Source organism: Chlorocebus sabaeus, chromosome 8, assembly GCF_047675955.1.
Source record: "Chlorocebus sabaeus isolate Y175 chromosome 8, mChlSab1.0.hap1, whole genome shotgun sequence".
NCBI classification, from domain to species: Eukaryota; Metazoa; Chordata; class Mammalia; order Primates; family Cercopithecidae; genus Chlorocebus; species Chlorocebus sabaeus.
This window is the reverse complement of record NC_132911.1, coordinates 17,877,484-17,900,737: the sequence shown is the minus strand read 5'-3', so window position 1 is coordinate 17,900,737 and position 23,254 is coordinate 17,877,484. Positions and strand designations below refer to the sequence as shown.

The 23,254-nt window shown below is 40.5% G+C and overlaps 1 protein-coding gene and 1 pseudogene across 1 annotated transcript; one reads left to right on the top strand and one right to left on the bottom strand.

Annotated features, from left to right (window-relative positions):
• Positions 1–4,135: 4,135 nt before the first annotated feature.
• LOC103215403 (arylamine N-acetyltransferase 2) lies at positions 4,136–14,474 on the bottom strand. The gene is made up of 2 exons (XM_007961784.3): positions 14,402–14,474; positions 4,136–5,355 (listed from the first exon to the last, which is right to left on the bottom strand). The coding sequence occupies exon 2, from the start codon at positions 5,347–5,349 to the stop codon at positions 4,477–4,479; it is 873 nt and encodes a 290-aa protein (XP_007959975.2). The 5' UTR covers positions 5,350–5,355; positions 14,402–14,474; the 3' UTR covers positions 4,136–4,476.
• A 7,220-nt stretch (positions 14,475–21,694) lies between these two features.
• Positions 21,695–22,336, top strand: LOC103215406 (large ribosomal subunit protein uL1 pseudogene; annotated as a pseudogene).
• Positions 22,337–23,254: the final 918 nt, after the last annotated feature.

Below are 23,254 nucleotides of genomic sequence, written 5' to 3'. Positions count from 1 at the left end.
TCTGCTTGGTGCAGAGTTGAGTTCAATTCCTAGATATCCTTGTTAACTTTCTGTCGCATTGATCTGTCTAATGTTGACAGTAGGGTGTTAAAGTCTCCCATTATTATTGTGTGGGAGTCTAAGTCTCTTTGTAAGTCTCTAAGGACTTGCTTTATGAAACTGGGTGCTCCTGTATTGGGTGCATATGTATTTAGGTTAGCTCTTCTCGTTGAATTGATCCCTTTACCATTTTGTAATGGCCTTCTTTGTCTGTTCTGATCTTTGTTGGTTTAAAATCTGTTTTATCAGAGACTAGAATTGCAACCCCTGCCTTTTTTTGTTTTCCATTTGCTTGGTAGATCTTGCTTCATCCCTTTATTTTAAGCCTATGTGTGTCTCTGCACGTGAGATGGGTCTCCTGAATACAGCAAACTGATGGGTCTTGACTCTTTATCCAATTTGCCAGTCTGTGTCTTTTAATTGGACCATTTAGCCCATTTATGTTTAAGGTTAATATTGTTATGTGTGAACTTGATCCTATAATTATGATGTTAGCTGGTTATTTTGCTCGTTAATTGATGCAGTTTCTTCCTAGCCTCGATGGTCTTTACATTTTGGCATGTTTTTGCAATGGCTGGTACTGGTTGTTCCTTTCCATGTTTAGTGCTTCCTTCAGGAGCTCTTGTAGGGCAGGCCTGGTGGTGACAAAATCTCTCAGCATTTGCTTGTCTGTAAAGGATTTTATTTCTCCTTCACTTATGAAACTTAGTTTGGCTATATATGAAATTCTGGGTTGAAAATTCTTTTCTTTAAAAATGTTGAATATTGTTCCCCACTCTCTGCTGGCTTGTAGAGTTTCTGCCGAGAGATCTGCTGTTAGTCTGATGGGCTTCCCTTCGTGGGTAACCCGACCTTTCTCTCTGGCTGTCCTTAACATTTTTTCCTTCATTTCAACTTCAGTGAATCTGGCAAGTATTTGTCTTGGAGTTGCTCTTCTCAATGAGTATCTTTGTGGCTTTCTCTGTACTTCCTGCATTTGAATGTTGGCCTGCCTTACTAGGTGGGGGAAGTTCTCCTGGATGATATCCTGCAGAGAGTTTTCTAACTTGGTTCCATTCTCTAGCACCGACTGTCTGACACACCCCAGTGAGATGAACCCGGTACCTCAGTTGGAAATGCAGAAATCAACCATCTTCTGTGTTGCTTACACTGGGAGCTGGAGTCTGGAGCTGTTCCTATTCAGCCATCTTGGCACCCCTTCCTAAAATCTATATTGTTCTTTAAATTGGAACATATATCTCTGTTTCATCATTTTCTTTGATCTTCTGTGTTAGTTTCTGTGTGTTAGATGAGACAACTGCTTCTCCCACTCTAGTCAGCTATAATTTTGTGTCTACTGATTCCTCCTAGAGTTTGTCCACATGATGAGCATCCAACTATTACAGCTTCCACCTAAGACTACATTCTCAACCTCCTACCTCTCAGAGTGGAGGGAATTAGACATATGCAAGTCTCTCTAGACCACAGGAAAAACGCGATTTTATACAGGTGCATAAGCATTTCCAGGAGCCTTATCCCCCAGGAGCAATGCACAGAAGGGGCTTTAAAATGCAACTGTGTGTCACTTCCTGGAATGAGTTTATGGCACACTGTCCCAGGGCTACTTGGTGGCCTGGTTTCTAATATGCATTGGGCAGAAAGGAGACCCTGAGAAGCAGGTTGGCTCTTCCCACGCTTTCTCCCCTAACTAACCCCAGTGATAACTCCAGGTCTATTAATCCCACCTGAAAAGAGTTTGTCCACTCTTTCCACTCTTAGGACTGCATCCTAAACCTCCCCGCTCTGGAGGTAGAGGGGACTAGGCATATACAAGTCTCTCTAGGCCACAGAAAAAGCAGTTTTATATGAGCCTGCATGCACTTCCATGGACTTCATACTGTGGGAGGAGTGTGGAGAAGGAGCGCTAAAAATGCAGCTCCATGTTTCTTCCCAGAAAGGATTTATGCCATGCATTTGGTGCTGCAACTTTTATAGCAACCACGATTAACTGAATCCTAAATACCGTCCAGCTCAAAGAACAGAAGAAGACACGTGTGAGTCTCTAGATTATCGGACAAAGAGGTGGTTTTCAATGGGCATCTAAGTACTTCCAGGGGCTACATCCTCTGGGTGCGGTGCAGAAAAAATACTGGAATGTGCAGCTCCCATTTTCCCTCCAGAAGGATTTTCCTGCACATTCTTTCCATGACTATTTGACAGGCTTGCCTCTAATAAACTTGCATTGGTGAGCAAATAGTAGCCCTCCAGTAATCTGAGCCACAGCTTGGCACTTCCTGAGCCTTTCTTCCAGTTCACCCCAGTAATAAATCTAGGCCTATTCATTTTCCTTGAAGGAGTTAGTTCACACACCAAGAGCCACAACTTATATAGCTCCCACCAAAGGCACTGTCTTCTTAATGACCTAGCTCTGGGAATCAGTGGGGCTTTCCATTCCTGAATGTCCCTAGGCCAAAAAAACAAATAGGTGGATATGCCATAGGCTTACTTCCAATAGGTATCTCCCTAGGACCAGAGGCTGCAGCCTGAACACCAGTATAGGTACTTACCCCATATTATCTCCCTGCCTTACAGCAGAGAGAGTGGCAGATAAACACGCACACTTAGCTTCACCTTGAAAACAGAAGAACTGGAATATACATCTGACATCCTACCTTCCCAGTTACATCTAGAAGGTTTGGTTTCTACCTTACTTTTCCCAGAGTTCTAACAAGACATGCCACATCCTACTCTCCAGGGGGCCACCAAAAACAGAGACGTGGGTTTGGACAAACACAAAGAATTCAGAGGCACCTTGAAATCTCTGGCCAAATCAGTTGGTGAGATTCTTCTTCACTCATTTAGATTTCATTAGAGAAAAGGTAACATTGCATAATAAGGGCAGAAGTCTTCAACTTGGAAGCAGAATTGTATATTTCTGAATCTCTCTGAACATATTTTTGCTTTTTCCATTATGTACTATATATAATCAAGAACAAAATAACTGAATTGGGTTTCAGGATACTCATTGTGCAATATAATTTACTTGACTCATTTGTATACAACTGTATCATCATACTTGAGCCACATTTTTATCTGTTTTTTTGTTTGTTTGTTTTGTTTTTGTTTTTGTTTTTTGCCACCACATCCTCCAGTGAGGTGATCTTGGTCAGAATGTGAGAAAATTGCATCTGCCTAGGACCACCAGTGGTGACCTGGCATTGCAACAAGATAGCAGCAGAGCTGAACAAGCCCAGTTGGTAAGAAAGATGACAAGCTTTCAAATATTGATATATGTCTTTCATTTGTCCTTCCCACTGAGACCAGATCTCATATCCACCTCTTCCTAGGATATCTACACTCACCAGTATCTCCCAGCTATTACACTGCTGCGTAAAATACTGATGCTTCAATGTAATTTATTCTCTTAATGAATATTTATCCATTCGAATGTCTGCTTTTCTCTTAAGATTATTATAGTCATCACAAGTCAAAGAGGGAGAATAGTGTTAAGAACGAATCTGCAGTTTATAGCCCTGATACTGGGATTTACAAACAGAAATTCTGAGTTATGGATAAGTAAAGATTCAGATTTTGAATCACAAGGCACACTCTCAGATCCGGGACATCTGACATTCTATCAATATTTAATCAAAGAAGAAGCAGGCAGATGACAGTAGGACCAGAATTTCAAGTTACAGGAAAATAAAGCAAGATGGAAGCAGAACTTTCAGTAAATGCTGGCCCAGTAACCAAAATATTAATGATGTTATTCATCCATATAACAAATAGTTTTGAAAATGTGTATCTGTCCATGAATTATATAAATATTATTTGCATTTTATCTTTGAGGAATCAGAGCCACAGATTTTAAAAGTAATTCACCCTGTGTCTACAGGATTTCAAATCAGATCTATACAATAAAGCTCGTGTTCCCTCTCTTGTGGCAAAGTATGGATGGAAGTAAAAGAATGTAACTAGGAGATAAGAAAGAGGATAAGAAGAAGACTCTATTGAGGAAAACATGCCTAGCCCCATAACATCCTAAGTTGTCTAAAGAAAAACTTTGATTCTCAATATATTAGCCAACAATGTTTTCATATACTTTAGAGACGATGAGTTTTTCCACAATATTCTTTATTCATTTACCAGTAAAAACTTACTACAAATTCAACAATAAATCAATATTAAATGTTTTCTAGCATGAATCACTCTGCTTCCCAAGATAATCACATGCCATCCTCAAAATGCCTTTATTTTTATCAATTTGAAAATGTGTCCTTATGTTTCTTTAAAAGGTTATTGTTTTTCAATAAATGCTGGTATTTTATGGATGAAACTATTTGATGTCTAGGATTTTCTTCAAAATAATGTGAGGGTAGAGAGGATATGTGATTGTACATTAGTTGATAATTAGTGAGTTGGGTGATACATACATAAGGGTTTATTTTGTTCCTAATTCTAAATAGTGAAGGATCCATTACCAGGTTTGGGCACGAGCTTTCTCGCCAAGGAAATCTTAAATATGTTTTTCAGCACTTCTTCAACTTCTTCCTCAATCAGAGTTTTAAACTCGATCAGATCTGTATTGTCTTTATAATTGAATATTCTATAGGTGAGGGTGAAGCCCACCAAACAGTGAACCCCTTCTGGGGTCTGCAAGGAACAAAATGATGTGGTTGTAAATGCAGATGTTGGAGACGTTTGCAGGTATGTATTAATAGACTCAAAATCTTCAATTTTTCGAGGTTCAAGCGTAAAAGAGTACACTTTTTGGTGTGTCGTCTTTGGCAGGAGATCAGAATTAAGAAATTCTGCGTTTGGAATATACTGCTCTCTTCTGATTTGGTCCAGGTACCAGATTCCTTTCTCTTCTGTCAAGCGGAAAATGGAAGGCATCTGAGGCTGATCCTTCTCAGAAATTAATTCCAGAGGCTGCCACATCTGGGAGGAGCTTCCAAACCCAGCATCAGCAATGTAGTTCCTGCCATCAATGGTTACCTGCAGGAGAAGGTGAATCATGCCAGTGCTGTATTTGTTAGCTGCAGGGATGTAAACATACCCTCCTAACATTGTGGTCTGAAAACCGATTGTGGTCAGAGCCCAGTACAGAAGTTGATTGACCTGGAGACACCACCCACCCCGGTTTCTTCTTACAATGTGATCAAAAATAGTCTCTAAGCCTAACTCCATAGCTTCCCCACAATGCATGTTAAGGTTCTCAAAGGGAACAGCTCGGATCTGGTGCTCAAGAATGTCAGTTAATGTTTCCAAGTCCAGCTTGTTCCTAGAGTTCTTATAGCCAATTCTTTCAAAATATGCTTCAATGTCCATGATCCCCTAAGCAAGAAAAACAAAACATAAGAACATATCACTGCTTTAGCACTTGGATTTCCTTGAGTGGCTAATTATAGGTATAATGTATTTTAAATACATAAAAATACAATGGTTATAAGTATCTGTCATAATAATTCTTTTGTTAGTATTTTTATTGCATGAATTCCTTTTACATGCATAAGTTCACTTAATAGTCTCAGTACCCTGTAAGGAAAGTGTTATTGTATCTTCCGTCTTTCAAGCATGAGGAGTTGGAAATCCAGATTAAATGAGGAGCCAAATGGTAAACAACTTGTTTGTGGTTTTCTTGGTGATGAGTAAAAAAGAGATTCCAATTGGTATCAATTATAATAAGCTTATAAACCATTTCTGATATAAGCAGGAGAATTATACAATAGAGGATATGGTATTCATGGTACATGACCCACTTGATTTCCCATTTAGCTGTACCTGACACGAAGCTCCTCACTCAAAAAATTATATTGATTAACTCATTCACTGATTCACACAAGAAACAGTTTACAGAATACTCTTGATGTGTTTCCTATTGATCTAGAGCTTGCTTGCCCTCAAAAATCTTATATTTTAGTGGGAGTTGAGGTGACACAAATAATAAACTGAATAAATCAATAAAACATGCAGTCTGTTAGATTGTGGTAAGTGCCTGGTGAAAACAAAAAAAGGGGTTAGTGGATGCACAGGGAGAGCACTGATTTCAAACAAGGTGGTTAAAGAAGGGCTCACTAAGACTTTAAGGATGCTAGAGAATAAGTTCTGTGGATATGTGTGAGGAGGATTTTTCCGTGCAGTGGAAAAGAAAGTGCCAGCGTCCTTAGCTGGAACCTGTCTTGAGTGTTCAAGAAACATCCAGGAAGCCAGGGTGAATGGAGTACAGTCAGTGAGAAGGAGACTGAACTGAGATGAGATCTGACAAGTAACAGTGGCCTTGGAGCCAATGCTTACATTTTGGCTTTTATTCTAAACGAGATGAGAAATCAAAGTGAGATAGGATGAGAAAAGGGTTATAAGGGGAAAAATGTTTGCCTAATCAAAGTGATCTGTCTAGCTACTGTGTGGACAATAGGCTGCCCATACTGAGCTCTACGGGCAGTCACATGAACTATGTAGGACCAATTCAAACACAACAGCTCTAGGACCAAAGCTTGGCTGATGGATGGCATGTGACCTAAGTAACTCAATGAAACTCTATTGAGGCATTTTTGCTGAAATCTAAGCACAAATGTTCTGCTTCAAGGATAGAAGCTGGGAGGATATCAACCCAAAGTTACTGGGGAGAACCCACTGAAGAACACTAATAAAGAATTTACTAGTAACCTGAGCAGGGAAATATGTGACTCTTAGTAACAGCACAGAAGTTTCATGGTTTTGTTGAAGACTTTAAATATACGTTGTAGCTCAGAAGACAGTGCCCCAAGGTAAAAGCTTCAGAAGTCAGTTTTTCTTTGGCCTTCTCCTGGCCTCCTGTCTCTCAGTCCCATTATTCCTCAACGTTGGCCATACACACTAGAATCTCCTTCCCCAAGGCAGAACCTAGAAATCAGAACTCCTTTTTCTCAAAACCAGCCATAAAGCCTAAAAATATTACTCGAATTTGCCCTCTCCCTTTCTGTGTATGAATTAGCCATAAAGAAATTATCCAGCCTACCTTGTTGGATCATAGATCATAAGATCCCTATACCCAGAAGGAAGGAGTACATGCTCAGAGAGGTCAAGAGGAATCTAGACAGACAGGCCTTGCTGGGTTTCCCCAGTCTATTAGCGTTAGGTTATGCCTTTTGGTTCAATCATATTTTTATATGTGCCCATACCTTGTTGCATCTAAGCATAAAAAGGACAATTTCCCTTGTGTGTTTGGGTCTTTATTCTGAAGACTCCAGAATACACACTCCAAACAAATCTGCATGCCTTCTCTTCAACTGATCTATCTTTTGTGAGCTGATTTTTCCATAATCCTTCAGAGGGTTTCTGGCCCTCACTCATAGGAAGAAAAGCCAACAGCACAGAATTAAGTTATAATGGAAGAAAACATTGGTTTTTTGAAGCTTTAAGATGAAACACTTCAGCATCAGGCTATAGCAACAGATTTAGACCTGAAGAAAAAAAAAGTTGCCAGAGCCAGCAAAAAGTTGAAAGAGAGAGTTAACATCCCAGCTGTTCTCAAATGAAGAAAAGGCTGAAAGCAGCAGGATACACCAGAAGTTGACTTCTGAGCTATCAGTCTGAGAAGTTTCAGAAAGAAAAAAATAGCATTAAACATTAAAATTTCTTGGAATTTAATGAAGAGCAATTCAATACTTTAAGAAACCCTTATAGTTCTAACCAATGTTTTGGTTTTGTATTGTGTTTTTTTGGTCAAAGCTCAGTTTCCAGAAAGACGACTATAAATAATTCAATTTTAATTAAAGCCAACATAACCACAGACAAAATTTCTTTTATGCATTTGATTATACACATGCCACTTACAACATGACTGGACTTTATGTTGTATCCTAAATTTCACTCTTTCTTAAACAGTCATCTTCAGAAAAAAAAATTTACTATATAAAATTATTTTTCATACAAAATAATTCTCTTTTCTTTTTAATCTCTCTTATCACAAATGCATCTTTATATCTATAACTTTCTTTGTAACTCTCTCCCCTACTTACTGGTTCCTTTTTACTTTGTTGCATAAATAACCTTTGAATTAGACAAAAATTATTTTCTTTTTAATGAGAATACATTTTTCTATTTGACTTATATTTTCTTTTTTCATCAAAAACATGTCTTTGACAGACTTTATATACAGAATTATATATTAAGTGGAAGTTTTATTTTTAGTAACCTTAAACCTAGGAAACACGAAATCCTACACTGCATATCAGGTATCAGCACTTTATAGATGAAATCACTCTACAATGTGTAGGCATGTTTCTCCATATCTCTACTTAATTAGAAATGAGCCAAACTATTAATGAGTACCTATTCTTTAATCCAAAATAAGGTTAAGATTTTAAATTATATAAAAGTTAACCAACAAGCATTTATCCCTCCCATTTATATTTATTCAGTTTATTCATTGTTAGCAGTTTACCTAGATTACTTTGAGAACTGAGACATTAGACAAAACTAGTCACATTTAAAGTTATTTCCTTGCTAACCATTTAATAGCCTGTGAATATCAGGTGTTCACCCAAGTATAAACCTTAATGTTAAACATATTTGTTTTTCCAGATAGCTCAGGATTTAGCTGTTTTTATGAAACCAATAATATTAAGCTAGTCTTATCTATTAAAAAAATTACAAGCTGGGGGCAGTGGCTCATGCCTGTCATCTCAGCACTTTGGGAGGCCGAGGTGGGCAGATCATGAGGTCAGGAGTTCGAGACCAGCCTGACCAACGTGGTGAAACCCCGTCTCTACTAAAAATACAAAAATTAGCCGGGTGTGGTGGTGCGCAGCTGTAATCCCAGCTACTCAGGAGGCTGAGGCAGGAGAATCGCTTGAACCCTGGAGGCAGAGGTTGCAGTGAGCCAAGATTACACCACTGCACTCCAGCCTGGTGACAGAGCGAGATGCCATCTCAAAAAAAAAAAAAAAAAAGGTTTTTAGATTTTAAAGATTGTTTTAAGTTAAATATACAGACAAAACTAAATATTTATGAAAACTTGATCTTGTAAAAGGAATTCTATATGTAAGCCAGCTGGCTAAAATTTGAAAGGAATTATTTAATTTTTGTATAAATTAAACCTTAATATAAAAAGCACACTAATGGCCGGGCGCGGTGGCTCAAGCCTGTAATCCCAGCACTTTGGGAGGCCGAGACGGGCGGATCACGAGGTCAGGAGATCCAGACCATCCTGGCTAACACGGTGAAACCCCGTCTCTACTAAAAAGACAAAAAACTAGCCGGGCGAGGTGGCAGGCGCCTGTAGTCCCAGCTACTTGGGAGGCTGAGGCAGGAGAATGGCGGGAACCCGGGAGGCAGAGCTTACAGTGAGCTGAGATCCGGCCACTGCACTCCAGCCTGGGCCACAGAGCGAGACTCCATCTCAAAAAAAAAAAAAAAAAAAAAAAAAAAAAAAAAAAAAAAAGCACACTAATGCAGGGCCAGAATCTAGGCCCTTATGTCAAAATATCAGGGTTTTGTTAGAGTACTAATATGCTCTTTTATAGAAAACTATAAAATCTCATAAAAGATATTTATAAAAATCTTACCTTGTGTTACAACTAATTAAAATTAAATAGATTTGTTTGTAAGATTTTATTAATGTTAACTTTAGCATTAATAATAAGTTATGCAATGGTAAAATTTAGATTTCTCTTGAATACCATTTTCTTTTAATATTGAGAGATAGTGAAAGATTTTTGCTTACCTTTTGAGAAAACAAAAAAAAAAAGAAGAGGGGTTGAGGAAGAGAGACAAATTTAGTTGGCCTCATGCTGTCTTTATTAGGTCTTATTGTTTGTGAAAGTGAGTCTTCTCTCTCAAAGAGTGAAGGTTTTTACTTTTTGAAGTCTTTGAGTTATCACTTTGCTTAAATGAATGACTTATTTTACAATGACCTGTTTGGTGATTGTAATTTGTTTTTCCACCACTATATCTGTCTCTATCTAAATAACTCTAATCAAAATCTCTCCAAAGCGATTACCTTGGCTTTTAATATGTGAAACTTGTTTTAAGTTTCAAACTGGGGACTGAAGAAAATCAAACTTTCTAAAATCCAATTCTAAATTCAGTCTTGTTGACCTCATTATCTTTTTCAATAGTAAGTCCCCTGCAGTCAAAACCAGACACATTCGGTATATTTGGCATGTTAAAATCATATAGGAAACATTGTCAAATATGAAATGGTGTTCAACTTTATTACAGCTACATTTATATTAAACCTATTACTAGTATGTTTTTCAAAATCGCGGGATATTCCTATCATTCTGATGTCTTCATATATGTTATTAGTATTTATAATTATTATGTTAAATTGTTATATGCCACAGAAATAACCAAATTTCCTTCTCAAGTGTGTCCTTGATCATGGCTGTCCTAAGACTTCTGTCATTCACAGTTGTTCTCCTTTGATCCTTTTAAAAAGGTGGTTTGCAATTAGCTTAGGACTCTAAGGGGTGCTCTTGAATGAAGCTTTATGATAACTTTGGAGACTGTGCCACTGGTATAGAGAAAAAAAAAACTCCCAGGACTCTGATGGAGACTAATACGTTCATGAGGATTGCTGACCCAATATCTAACAGAATAGGAGTTAACTGCATGGACAGAACTAATAGAAGACTGAAATAACCTTTTCATGGGTTTTGTTGAAACATTGCTACTTTTGTTTGTTTTTCAGAGTCAAGAAAATTTTTTTCTTTTTAGATATTTACAGCTTTTAATATTTGTGTAAAGTATACTCTTGTGAGCAAAATTTGAAGCATATTCCCTTCTATCTGCCTGATTTCTCTGAAATTTGGAAACTCAGTGATTATTGCTAATTTATGGGAATATAATTATTTGCATAAATTCAATTAGAATCTGTTTTCTTTTTTAACAGGACACAAGTGGAGACAAAAGTCAAGGATTTGACTGGAATGGCATATTTTTAAGAAATTGGCATTGACTTTATAAAGCTGATAATAGGCCTGTGGATAAAACTGGCCTCACACCTTGTCTATGCAGTTCCATTACAGGGTCCTTCACAGGTTTCTGGCCTGTAATGGGTAAAAGAAGGTCACATTCTGACAGGCCCAGGAACCCCAAGTTATTTTGGAACCTTGAGAGAGAATTCACTCAATTCATACAGGTATCTTGTAGAAACAGATAAATCCTTAGTTGGGCTCAGGATGCTTTTAAGAGGTCTAACCTGAGATTCTTTACAAAAAAGAATGTTCCAGCAAAGCCATTTTTTAAAAAGGAGCCTATACAGTGCATGTCTATTCTTGCTGCACTTGATGCAAATAATCAGACCAAGTATAGTAACAAAACCTATTTTGCAAATAAATCAGTTCTACTATGTCTTTCATAAAATTGAAGAATTGGAAGCAGAAAAATTATACTTCAAAAACTGTAGTATATCTGTTATTTATCTTCTGGCTTTGTCCATTGTTTTTTCAGTTTTTATTATTTTTTACAATTTAGTCCAAATCCTGAATTTTTTCCTAGCTGTAAGTCTCCAAAGTAACATTTTCAATGTTTTCTCCCATTTTTCTTACTTGAATTCACTAGAAATTAAAACTGGGGTTTTCTTAAAGTCTTGCAAAGTGAAGGTATCTGGAGAAAATAACAGTAACTTATAAACAACCTTCATGTACACTGCTGATGCGAGGTCTTCTCAGAAAGTTCACTTGAACACCTGGTTTGAACTTCCAGAAAAATCTGGAAGATTGCCACTGCAATATGAAGATGCCTCAGAGATTGTAGAAAAGCTAGTCTATAGATAGACTACTCCAGATATTAACCTTTATTATTTTTTTCTGTTTCTATAGAAATGCCTCCTACTAGAAATCTGATTGCCTACATTATGTCTAGAGGCCTAAACCATTTGCAGTGCCACCTCCTGGAATGGGACCTAGCTATTTAACTGAAATGATCTCGCCTCAAAACCAAGAGACTGCCTAAAGAAGATATGGAATGATATATTTAAATTTGCTCATTTATATTTATCCTGAATTTGTTTTTCCACTGCTGTGACTGTCTCTATCTAAATACTTCTAACCCAAATCTCTCCAAAGCTATTACCTTGGCTTTTAGTATGTGAAACTTGTTTTAAATTTCAAAGTGGAGACTGAAGAAAATCAAAATATTTTACCCTCGAATATATTTCTTTGACATATTTAAAAATGGTTGCCACTGGCCAACAGGCAGAAGTAGCATTGCAAAACTGTCTTAACTGAGGAAAATTTGCGTCTGTGGACAATGTCCGTTAATGCAGCCATGCCCCCTCCCCTTTCTAAGCCTTTCCCAGGATCCAGAGAGATTGAGAGTCTGACACCTTTAAAGATCTGGATAGAAACATTTACCATCTATTGTTTATGAGAAAAGGTTCGTCTACATAACAAGGGCACCTTTGCTAGCTAAGTTTCTTCCTTCCTCTCTTTCTTAACCTGTGTTGCCAGTAAAACTAATTTACCTGTTTCTGGCCATGCTTTGAGTCTCCACTCTTTACTGTGGCCTCGCAATAGTACATGAGTTTCTATAACTTATTGGGAAGTTGGGTCTTCATTCTCATGTTTCCCGAGTATGGTGGTTAATACTGAGTGTCAACTTGATTGGACTGAAGGATGCAAAGTATTGTTCCTGGGTGTGTCTGTGAGGGTGTTGCCAAAGGAAATTAACATTTGAGTCAGTGGACTGGGAAAAGGAGACCCACCCTCATTCTGGGTGGGCACAATCTAATCAGCTGCCAGCACAGCCAGAATGAAAGCAGGCAGAAGAATGTGGCAAGACTAGACTGGCTTAGTCTTCCAGCCTACATCTTTCTCCTGTGCTGGATGCTTCCTGCCCTTGAACATCAAACTCCAAGTTCTTCAGCTTTTTGACTCTTGGACCTTGGACAACAGACTGAAGGCTTCACTGTTGGCTTCCCTACTTTTGAGGTTTTGGGACTCGGACTGGCTTCCTTGCTCCTCAGCTTGCAGACAGCTTACTGTGGGACTTCACCTTGTGATCATGTGACTCACTACTCCTTAATAAACTCCTCTTTATATATACATCAGTCCTATTAGTTCTGGCCCTCTAAAGGGCCCTAGCTAATAGACCATGTATATACATTAAATAAATTTGTATTCCCTTTCCCCTATTAATCAATCTGTCCCATGTGAGTGATTTTTAGTGAAGTTTTAGGGGGCCAACAGCCTATGGCCCCCACATAAGGTATACATTGGCTCTGCCTGAAAATCTGATACATCTTGAAGTAGGAGAGTTTACAGGACAAAGGTGGATTCAAAGATTTTCTGATTGGCAATTGGTTGAAAGAGTTAAGCTTTGTCTGAAGACTTGCAATCAGTATGTGGCAGGACAGGCCATAGACAAAACCCCTCAGATGCAGAGTTAAAGAAGGAAGGGCTTTATTCAGTTGGGAGCTTTGGCAAGACTCACGTCTCCAACAACTGAGCTCCCTGAGTGAGCAATTCCTGTCCCTTTTAAGGGCTCACAACTCTAAGGGGGTCCGTGTGAGAGGGTCATGATCGATTGAGCAAGCAGGGGGTAACTGACTGGGGGCTGCATGCACCAGTAATTAGAATGGAACAAAACAGGGCAGGAATTTTCACAGTGCTTTTCTATAATCTGTAATCTATAGATAACATAACCAATTAGGTCAGGGATCAATCTTTAACTACCAGGTTCAGGGTGTGGCACCAGGCTGTCTGCTTGTGGATTTCATTTCTGCCTTTTAGTTTTTACTTCTTTCTTTGGAGGCAGAAATTGGGCAAAACACAATATGAGGGGTAGTCTCCTCCCTGAAGTATAATGAAATGCCTGAGTTAAAGGGGGTTGTGGGAACCATGGTTCATGTCATATAGATGAAACCTCCAGCCAGCAGCCTTAGAGAAAACAGATGGTAAATATCTCTTTTCAAATTTTTAAGGTGGCAGACTCTCATTTAATCTCTCCTCAATCAGAGCAGAGCCAGAAACAAGCAAATTTCCCCCACAAAAGATGATTTTGCAAGATCATTTCAATATATGTCAAAGAAATATAATTTGAGGATTAAATATATTGATTTCCTTCAAAGTCTGCTATTGTCATGTGATGCCAAACCAGAGTCATATTGGAATTTGGTATCTTACTCCCACAAAGAGTCCATTTTGCCAGTCTTATGATCACTATTTCAATGTTAACGCTGGTCAGTTGTGCCTGAACTCCAAAAGGGAGTGTGTATAATGAGGTGTGTCTGACCTCCCTTTCCATTATGGCCTGGAATTTAGTTTTCCAAGTTTCTCTGGGGTCGCCTAGGACAAGAGGGGATCCATTCAGTCAGTAGGAGGACTTGATTTTATTTTTGATTTATACCCCAATTTCAAAGTACACTGCAAATTACTTTCAAAGTTCTACTTACTTTGGCCAGCAACCAGGAACTAGACTGAATGCAATCCTCTTGCTTCCAAGGTCTGTAATAAAGTGATCTCCCTTCCAAAGTCTGCAAGGGAAGTGATCTCACTGGAATTCCGTATCACCTTGACCCCAGAGTCTAGTTAGGATCACCTCAGGGATCTCTGGGAAACGTAGTTGCAGGGCCTCAGGTTGCCTCTGTGAATCTCTTACGCAAATCTTTTCATTAAAAATGGTGTGGATAATTATATTATCTGATGACACCCATGCCACAGGCTAGGAGAGCTGTGCCCCTGTATTTCACCTAGTTCTTGCTCTCTGGAAGTCTGATGCCAGACTTCCCATGTGTGATATGGAAGGTGAGAACTTGAAACAGGTCAAGGGGAAAAGCAGAACCAGTAACTTAGAAGAGGCAGAAGAGGAAGATGAAAGGTTTTAGTCACACTCTCAGATTATGGCACTCTTTCTTCATCAATTCCTATAAGGCCTCTCGTTTTCTTCTGCCTCTTTTCATATCTTATCCTCACTCTCATTCCCTTCTTTACCCAAAGGTACCACACAATGTGTCTGAAATAACTCGATGCATGTGGCATAAGTGTCACATGTATCATATGGCTTTGTTGCTGCTTTTTAATTTACATTAATACGAATGTAAATTTTTATTTACATTAATATAAAATATTAACATTGTATATAATGTTTTTTGACACAACAGTTGTATATATTTATTTGGTAGAGTGTGATGTTCTGATTCATGCATACATTGTGTAAAGATCAAATCCTGGTAATTAGCATATCTGTCACCTCAAACATTTATCATCGCTTTGTCATGAGAACATTCAAAATCCTTCCTTTTTTTCTAGCTTCCATACCCTTTTCTCTCCAGTCTCCAGTAACAACTCTTAACTTTCTACTACTCTAACTATTCTACTCTTAACTTCCATGAGATCAGTTATTTTAGATTCCACATATGAGTGAGATCTGTAGTTTTCATGAGGTAATTGTTGCCTTCAGCACCTACTGTTCCACTACATATCTCTGGTGTCCTGCCACATGAACTTGGGACTCTGTGTGGGAAGGCTTTCTTTTGGCCTGTGCTTGGGCAGATGAACTGCAAATTAATGCACCTGGGACCACCACTCAGCCTACAAGACAGGAATTGGAGAGTAAATATCCTTGTTTTCTACATGCTAAGGTGGGATTACTCTTAGGCATGTACAAAACTGCCTCCTGGTGTTGTCTACTGGGATTATGCTCCCTTTCTTCACAGGCAACCTGCCAACAATGCACCTTTTTATTGTTTCTCAAGGTGTACTGGGTTCACTGTTTCAGTCCCGCACTGGTGATTCCTTAAATCATCTTCTAAATCAAAATAAGCCACTGGAATACAAATCTTTGTCTTGGGGCCTGGTTTTAGAGAAACCCAACCTAAGTCTTTTTAACTTACCAGTTCCACTTGTGAAGGACATTTGATTGCCTCCTCCTCCTGGTTATTATCAACACTGATGTGATGAATACCTTTCTAGACATCCCCTGTAGATTAGCAGATCATCACTGGGAAAGGGATCTGTGGAGGGGCAGATCATAGATGTACTTTATTTTTCTTTTGGCACTGCCAGATTTCTTTCCTTTTGTGTAGAAGAATTCCTACTTTCCTCATATCCTGATTGACACTTGGTGTTAGTCACCTTCAAATGTTTGACAGTTTTATGTATCTAAGATGATAGCTCAGGGTTCTTTTCATTTTCACTTCTCTGATTCCCAGTGAATAAGGGTGAATAGGTTCTTCACATACCTATTGACCCTTCACATTTCCATTTGTGAGTTAAATGGCAAGGTTTTAAGAAAGAACTCCTTCTGCCAAATTAGTCAGGACACACAGGCGAAGAGAGATGGATTAAAATTCACATCTTGCTGGAAAACCTTTGGCCAAGATGGGGATGAGACAGGGGCAGAGGAAGTAATTCCAGCATGTAGGATTGTGATCTGGACCATTTTTGATGCAGTATGGCAGAGAAATTTTCAATGGATTATGGTCATTTTTCTCCTTGATTGCTGGAAACTTGATGCCTGGAATTAAAATGTTACCATCCAGATTGGCACATGTATAATTCTGAGATTGCCTCTAATTATTGTCATTGTGACTAAAATTCTTCAGGATGTTCAGCAAGAATCGTCATGGAAAACTATGAGATGAGGAGACTTGTGACTAAGGAAGAGTAAGACCAGAGTCAAAAATCCTGGTGTCCAAGGGCAGAAACACCTGAGGCTGGGGGTTTGAGATGTCAGAGAGCTTGACAATACCCTACAGCCTCCCACATGGTGCTCATCAAGACTCAAGCCAAAATTTTACTTCATCAAAGTTTTGCATGTGGAAGAAGAGGAGAATTGGGGAATACCTGAACTGTCACTGAGCACTTCCTCACCATACAAGTAAGAGACACAGAGATGGGCTGGATAACAACAGTGATACCATAAAGAAAAGCTCCTTCTTCACTGTGACTTATACAAGTAGAAAGCATGTTGTTTGTGTCTTCAAAGAAAAGCATTAGAGTTATGTCTAGTTTAAAGATTCTAACAAGTGCTAACTCACTTCTGTGTCAAGATTCTAAAGTTTGATAATTGACTGTTTCCTTGCTAATAACAGCAAAACTTACACTTTTCCAGAGAAAGAAATAAAGGTTCTTCCTTTCCTGATCTTCTCTGAAGAAGGGCTCTATATCCAAGTTAATTTTGTTTTGTTTTGTTTTATGCTTATTATCTATTTTAACATTTAGCATAACTTCTGGTTTTCACTTTAACAAGTAAAGTTTGGGATTATCCCTCCCATCTTCTCATCAATGAGAAAACTAAACAAACTGAAAATAAATCTTCTGAGATCCATGACAGAATTGAAGTCACACAGCAAAGTGCTGTCCTGAAGACAGACAGATAATCGCAATTTATTCTCAATTCTAGGAACTAAAGCCCAGGTTTAGAAGACCACAGATGAAGCCAGTATTTTTAGGAACATACAAACATGTAATAATTCATAAATTGTTGAGGCTCAGTGCAGACAAGCTTGAGAGTTTAAAGTTCTTGGGTGCTCAGTCTCATGCGGTCTTTACACTTTTGTGTTTTACCTCCAGGATCCCCACCAAGTTCTCACTGTGAATGCTGGAGAATAGTCTCTTCATGCTCCTAGCAGAAGGCGGAGAAAAATTACCATTGTGATGTAACTCCAGAACATTCTGGTCCTCCTTCCCTCAAGGGAAATTACAAGGGCTTAACTGAAGTGAGGTAAGAGAAACATTCAGCTCCAACCCCTCTAGCATTCCTGTTTCACCTAAGTGGAGGGGACGGGGGAATGGATGCTGAGAAGCACTTTCGAAAGTCACATCCCAGGGCAAATGCTCACTAGAAGATAGCGACCTCTTCAAAGGACCATAGAATGTTTCTCTTTCCCCCTCCCTATACATTAAAACCACTGCGACTGCAGGAGAAAATACAGAAGGCCCGGGGCCAGAACAATGCTAACGAGCTGAGGCCAAGCGCTTTGGAGAAAAGGCGACGAGAGAAGGAGCGGGACCGTTAGAAGCAGCGAAGGAACTGCGGCAAAAGGGAATGCAGAAAAGGCCAAGGTCGAGAGGGCGAGGGCCAGGGCGGCGACCAAGCCCACCCCCACAGTGGCCTGCAAGGAGCCACAAGAGCCGTCGGGGCTGGTAGTCCACAAGGTGGAAGTGAGTGACCACGAGCCGGCCAGCAAGCCGCAAAGAGGAGGAAGAGGCAGGAGGTGAAGGGGAGCGTTGCGCAGCCGAAAGGGAAGAAGCCCGGATGCTGCTGAACTCCAGGGGCGAGACCAGCGGAAGGCGCGAGAGCTGGAGGCCAACGTGAACCGGAAGCGGAGAGACCTGCCGAACCAGGCAGACGGCGCAACAATCCGGAATCCCCAGCGCCTCCCATAGAAGCCTGAGGCGCAAGGAGAAGTGCTGGAGCGGTGGTGGCGGCGCATGCGGGGGCAGCGCTGGGCGGCCAAGGTGAAGAAGCGGCGGCGCCAGAACCTGCGCAGGAAGAAGGCGGCCAGCGTCCCGCGCTCCTTGCATGGGGCCCGCAAGGAGCGTGAGATCCCGTCTAGGACGCGAAGCGCGCCGGCCTCGTGGGGGCGCCTGAGGGCTCCTCCCTTTCCCCCACCTCAGGCCCAGCGTGTCCCTGGCCTGGGCCTTTCCCACCTGGGGCTGCCGTCTCTGTCCTGGGAGTCTCGAGGCGCCCCTCCGAGTCCTTGTGTGATGCCGGCTCCTCCCGCAACCTCTGTGGAACTCGGCTTCTCCATGCGAAAGGGACACAATCTTGTTCATCTGAGTTGTGAGGCCTCAGATCAGGCATGCAGAAAAGAATGTTTCAGCGTCGTCCTTGAACACAGGGCGCAGATCCTTCAGACCCCAGGGAAAGAGTGAATCAGATCCAGCCCTCCAGTCTTCTCGGTGAGGCCTGAGAGCTTCCCAGAGGTTTGCAGACTCAGGGAAGAGGAACGTTGGTAGGGGTGGGTGGGAGGAGTTTGTGATGAGAAAGTCACAGGCCTTCTTCCCCTGCCCGTGTTCACAGGGGCCACAGGACAGGAAGGGAATGCCTTTTGCCGATTATCTGTATTAGTCCAAAACTCACTGGAAGGGAGGACAACCTCTGGGGTGCATGGGCACCTGGCATTCGGTAGAACCTGGAGCCCATCCAGGCACCGTGTGTCCGGGACAGAGCACCATGACCATGGCCTTCTCTACTCTCTTGGCTTCTGCCTGTTTGAGTCTCTTTCTTTTCTCTTCCTTAGTAGCCCGGGGAAGCATTTTACAGCTCAGAATTCAAAGGGTGGAAGGGAGCCGTACCTTTCCAGATCATGGATGTGAGTTGGGCCACATGGCCACCTCTGAACCAGTTGCTGGCTCCAATTGTGGGGCAGTGACTGACATGCCTCGCTACCCTCCTGGAGTCAGGGAGGAAAAGTTTCCTGGCAGAGGGTGGAGCTGTGTGGGGGTAGAGGGAGCTTTGCTGTTACCTAATGAGAGGGGTAGGGGTGAGAACAGATAGCAGATGTCAGATGGCTTCTGTCCCAGGTGAGTGCTTTGCTGCAGAAGTGGTCCAGTGTGGCTGGTGTTTTCTAAGTGTCTTGGAGTGAGGAAATCACACTTATTGAGCAGTTGTTCAGACATGAGGCCCCTCACTCCCTAAGTATTTAATAAAATGGGTAATTTTCCCATGGTACACAATTTAAAACAGACTTCGAATTGATAATGTAGCATGCTAGATGTTCTCAGAAGCCTCTCTCGTGTGGCTGAACTGAAAATGCTTGATTGATTTGTTATTCTTTTAACGAATGACTGGGTTGGTGGGAAATGAAGAGATGACTGGGCTGAGATTTTCCCAGCTTGGTGAAAGAGAACAGTCTTGAGATTTGGGAAACCTGTGGCAGCCATGGAGATGCACCTCTTGATCTTTTTTGAGAAATAACTGGCTGTTCAGCTGCAAGGAGTGTAGACTGTTGACAGTCCAGACCATTGCCTTCTGCATCTGCCTCAGCCATTGAGCTAAGGACATGCACTGCGTGGGTGGCCTCCAGCCAGTGACTAAGCACTTCTGTAATAGGCAGACTGCTCCAGGGTTCCCTGTGAGTTATTTGAGATTGTCCATTCTGCATCATGTTGAGAGGCTCTCCTGGTACCATTCTGCTTCCTGCCCTTGTCTTTCATAGGTGTTAGCCCTTGATAGCCCTTTTACACTCCTCACTTAGTCTCTGAATCTGTTTGCTGGAGGAATGAAAGTGACACAGCTTCCAACAACTTCCAAGTAAGTTGTAGGAAACAACACACACCCTGTGGTATCTACACGTTACTGTAGAACATAAAAACAGATCCAACAATCTTACAGTCCTTAGCCAGAGAAGAAAAACAGGTGCCCTGAGAAGGAAGACAGATTGACAGCTGATTTCTCAACAGCAACAATGAAAGCTGGAAAAATGAAAACTGCTGAGGAAACGAGAGGTCTAGAATTCACTACCCCTGTAAATATTTTTCACTTTGAGTGTCAATTGTTAATTATTTTTGCTTGCTGAAAAAAATCCCTTCATGTCTTGCTATCTCTTAAGAAAATGAAACTTAAGAAGGAAGATGATTTTACAAAGAAATGGTAAGCACAGACAAGGGGGATGTTTTGAATCTAAACATGCCCATTGCATGAAACTGGTCTTCATTTTGGTAGGCAGCAGCCATCAGTGGCTATTTAAATTAAATAAACTTGGCCAGGCACAGTGGCTTATGCCTGTAATCTCAACACTTTGGGAGGCCAAGGCAGGGAGATCAACTTGAAGTTGGGAGTTTGAGACCAGCCTGGCAAACATGGTGAAACCCATCTCCACTAAATGTGCAAAATACAGCCGGCCACCTGTAATCACAGCTACTGGGGGTGCTGAGGCAGGAGAATCACAAACCTGGGAGGCAGAGGTTGCAGTGAGCCAAGATCATACCACTGTACTCCAGCCACAGCAAGAGAGCAAATAAATTATTTATCAATAAATTGAATTAATTAAATTGAGTATTCAGTTCCTGGGTTGTATTAGCCACATTTTAAGTGCTCAGTGGCCCTAGTGATTAACACACTGGATAGCACAGATACAGAACATTTATATATCAAAGAAGGTCATTGGTCAATGCTGGTGTAAAACAGCGTTTTGTAATTTGTAGGCTTACAAATCAAGGTATATCTAGAATATTGGACAATATGGTATGTAAGTTATAGAAGTGGCTGGAATTGAATTATTCTCAGGTTTTTATATGTAAGGAGTAAAAATTAGAATTAAATATGCATATTCTAAGATAACTACCAAAAGAGAGAAACGGTATAAACTAAAAGGGAAACACATGGAATTAGGTGGAAAGATCTCAATCCAGCAGGAGGGCAGAGAGAAAGAATAAAACCTAGGAACTAACTGAGGTGAATGGAAGATACAAACTATGATGGAAGAATTAAATCCAAATCTATAGGCAATCAACATGAACGCAAATTGATTAAACTCAGATGAATTTTGGTGGCATGTGAATAATAAACCTGTACCTAAAAGTGTTTTGACTCTCCAAAGAGACAAGGATTGTAATGACTGCACCCCTAAAATTATAAAAATGAATCACCCTGAGGTTATAAAATCTTTCTACAGCTTCCAAATAAGTCATAAACTCCAATATCACCACCTTCAGCTGGATGATTAGATATCATTTGAGAGATTCCCTCTGTTAAAAGGAGGTCTTGCTCTTTTCTGGTTAGTGCTGCATGAGAAGCCATGAGCAGCGGAGTCTCTGGTGACACTCTGTACCAGGCAGTGCAGAAAGTCCTGCACAGGAAGCAGCACAAGCGTCGGAAGTGTTTGGAGACAGTGGAGTTGCAGATCAGCTTGAAGAACTGTGACCCCCAGAAGGACAAATTGCTTCTCAGGCTTAAGTCCACTCCCCACCCCAAGTTCTCGCTGTGTTCCCTGGGGGACCAGCAGCACTGAGATGAGGCCAAGGCCATGGGTATCCCCTACATGAACATGAAGATGATGAAAAAACTCAATGAGAATAAACTGGTCAAAAAGCTGGCCAAGAAGTATGATACATTTTTGGCTTCAGAGTCTCTGATCAAGCAGATCCCACGAATCCTTGGCCCAAGGCTAAATAAAGGAGGAGAGTTCCCTTCTCTGCTCACACACAACGAAAACATGGTGGCCAAAGGGGATGAGGCCAAGCCCACAATCAAGTTCCATATGAAGAAAGTGTTATGTCTGGCTGTGGCTGTTGGCCATGTGAAGATGACAGATGATGAGTTTGTGTAAAACATTCACCTGGCTGTCAACTTCCTGGTGTCATTGCTCAAGAAAAACTGGAAGAATGTCTGGGCCTTATATATCAAAAGCACTGTGGGCAAGCCCCAGAACCTATATTAAGGCACATTAGAATGAACTCTAATGCTACCAGAAAAAAAAAAAAAAAAAAAAAAAAAAAAAAAGGTCTTTATCAAATCCCGTTAACTAATCTTTGCGCTGTTAAATTACAAGGCTTTGACCCCTGGGTACACCTGTCTCATCTAAAAGGGAGCACTTGACTTCTATTGAATCTTAAATATCAACCCTGGTATCTGGCACTAAATTCAAGTTAACCAAAGCCTCATCTTCAGACCTGGGAGAAGATGACTGTCAAAATAACTGCTTTCATATGACACTGGGCCAGTTAAATTGTAACTATTGATTTAGTAATTTTTCCTTCATCTGAATTAATATACTTTGTTTTATGCCTTAATGCTAGATAATTTTGAATTGTGCAGATATCTATGAGTGTCCTTTTCCTTTCATTGTCAGAGCTAGGCAGCACTTATGTCCTTTTTGTTTAAAACATTGCTAATTCTACGCATGGCTTACAAAATTGGGTAAAACAACAAAAATTACCTTTCTCCTCTCTACCTGATATCTCTGAAACTTAAAAACCATTCACAATCCACTGAGCCTGATCTATGTTCATTGCTAATGCTCCACTGCTAAAACTGTGTAAGCACCTTCCCTCTAGGCCCAGCCATTATCACAGAAGAGATGGGAATGTGAGAATGTAAGGGCCAAGTTTGAGGGATAAAAATTATCGATGCTGCTTCTTGGTTGGTGAAAGAAAAATTAAGTTAGATCCTCCAAACCAAAGGCACACAGATGCCTAAATAGCTGGCAAAATAAGGGACTTTGCTTCCTAGGTCATTGTATGACCCCTTTTTAGCCATCCCAACCATAAAGAATTTCCTACTTCTCACAAAATTAAAAGACAATTACTAGGATGATATCAAGATACCTTGTTACAAAGCCTCCTGGGTGTGCTGCCGC

Bases quoted from the DNA above. Each gene is read 5' to 3' on its own strand.
- LOC103215403 (XM_007961784.3), bottom strand. From the start codon at position 5,349: ATGGACATTGAAGCATATTTTGAAAGAATTGGCTATAAGAACTCTAGG.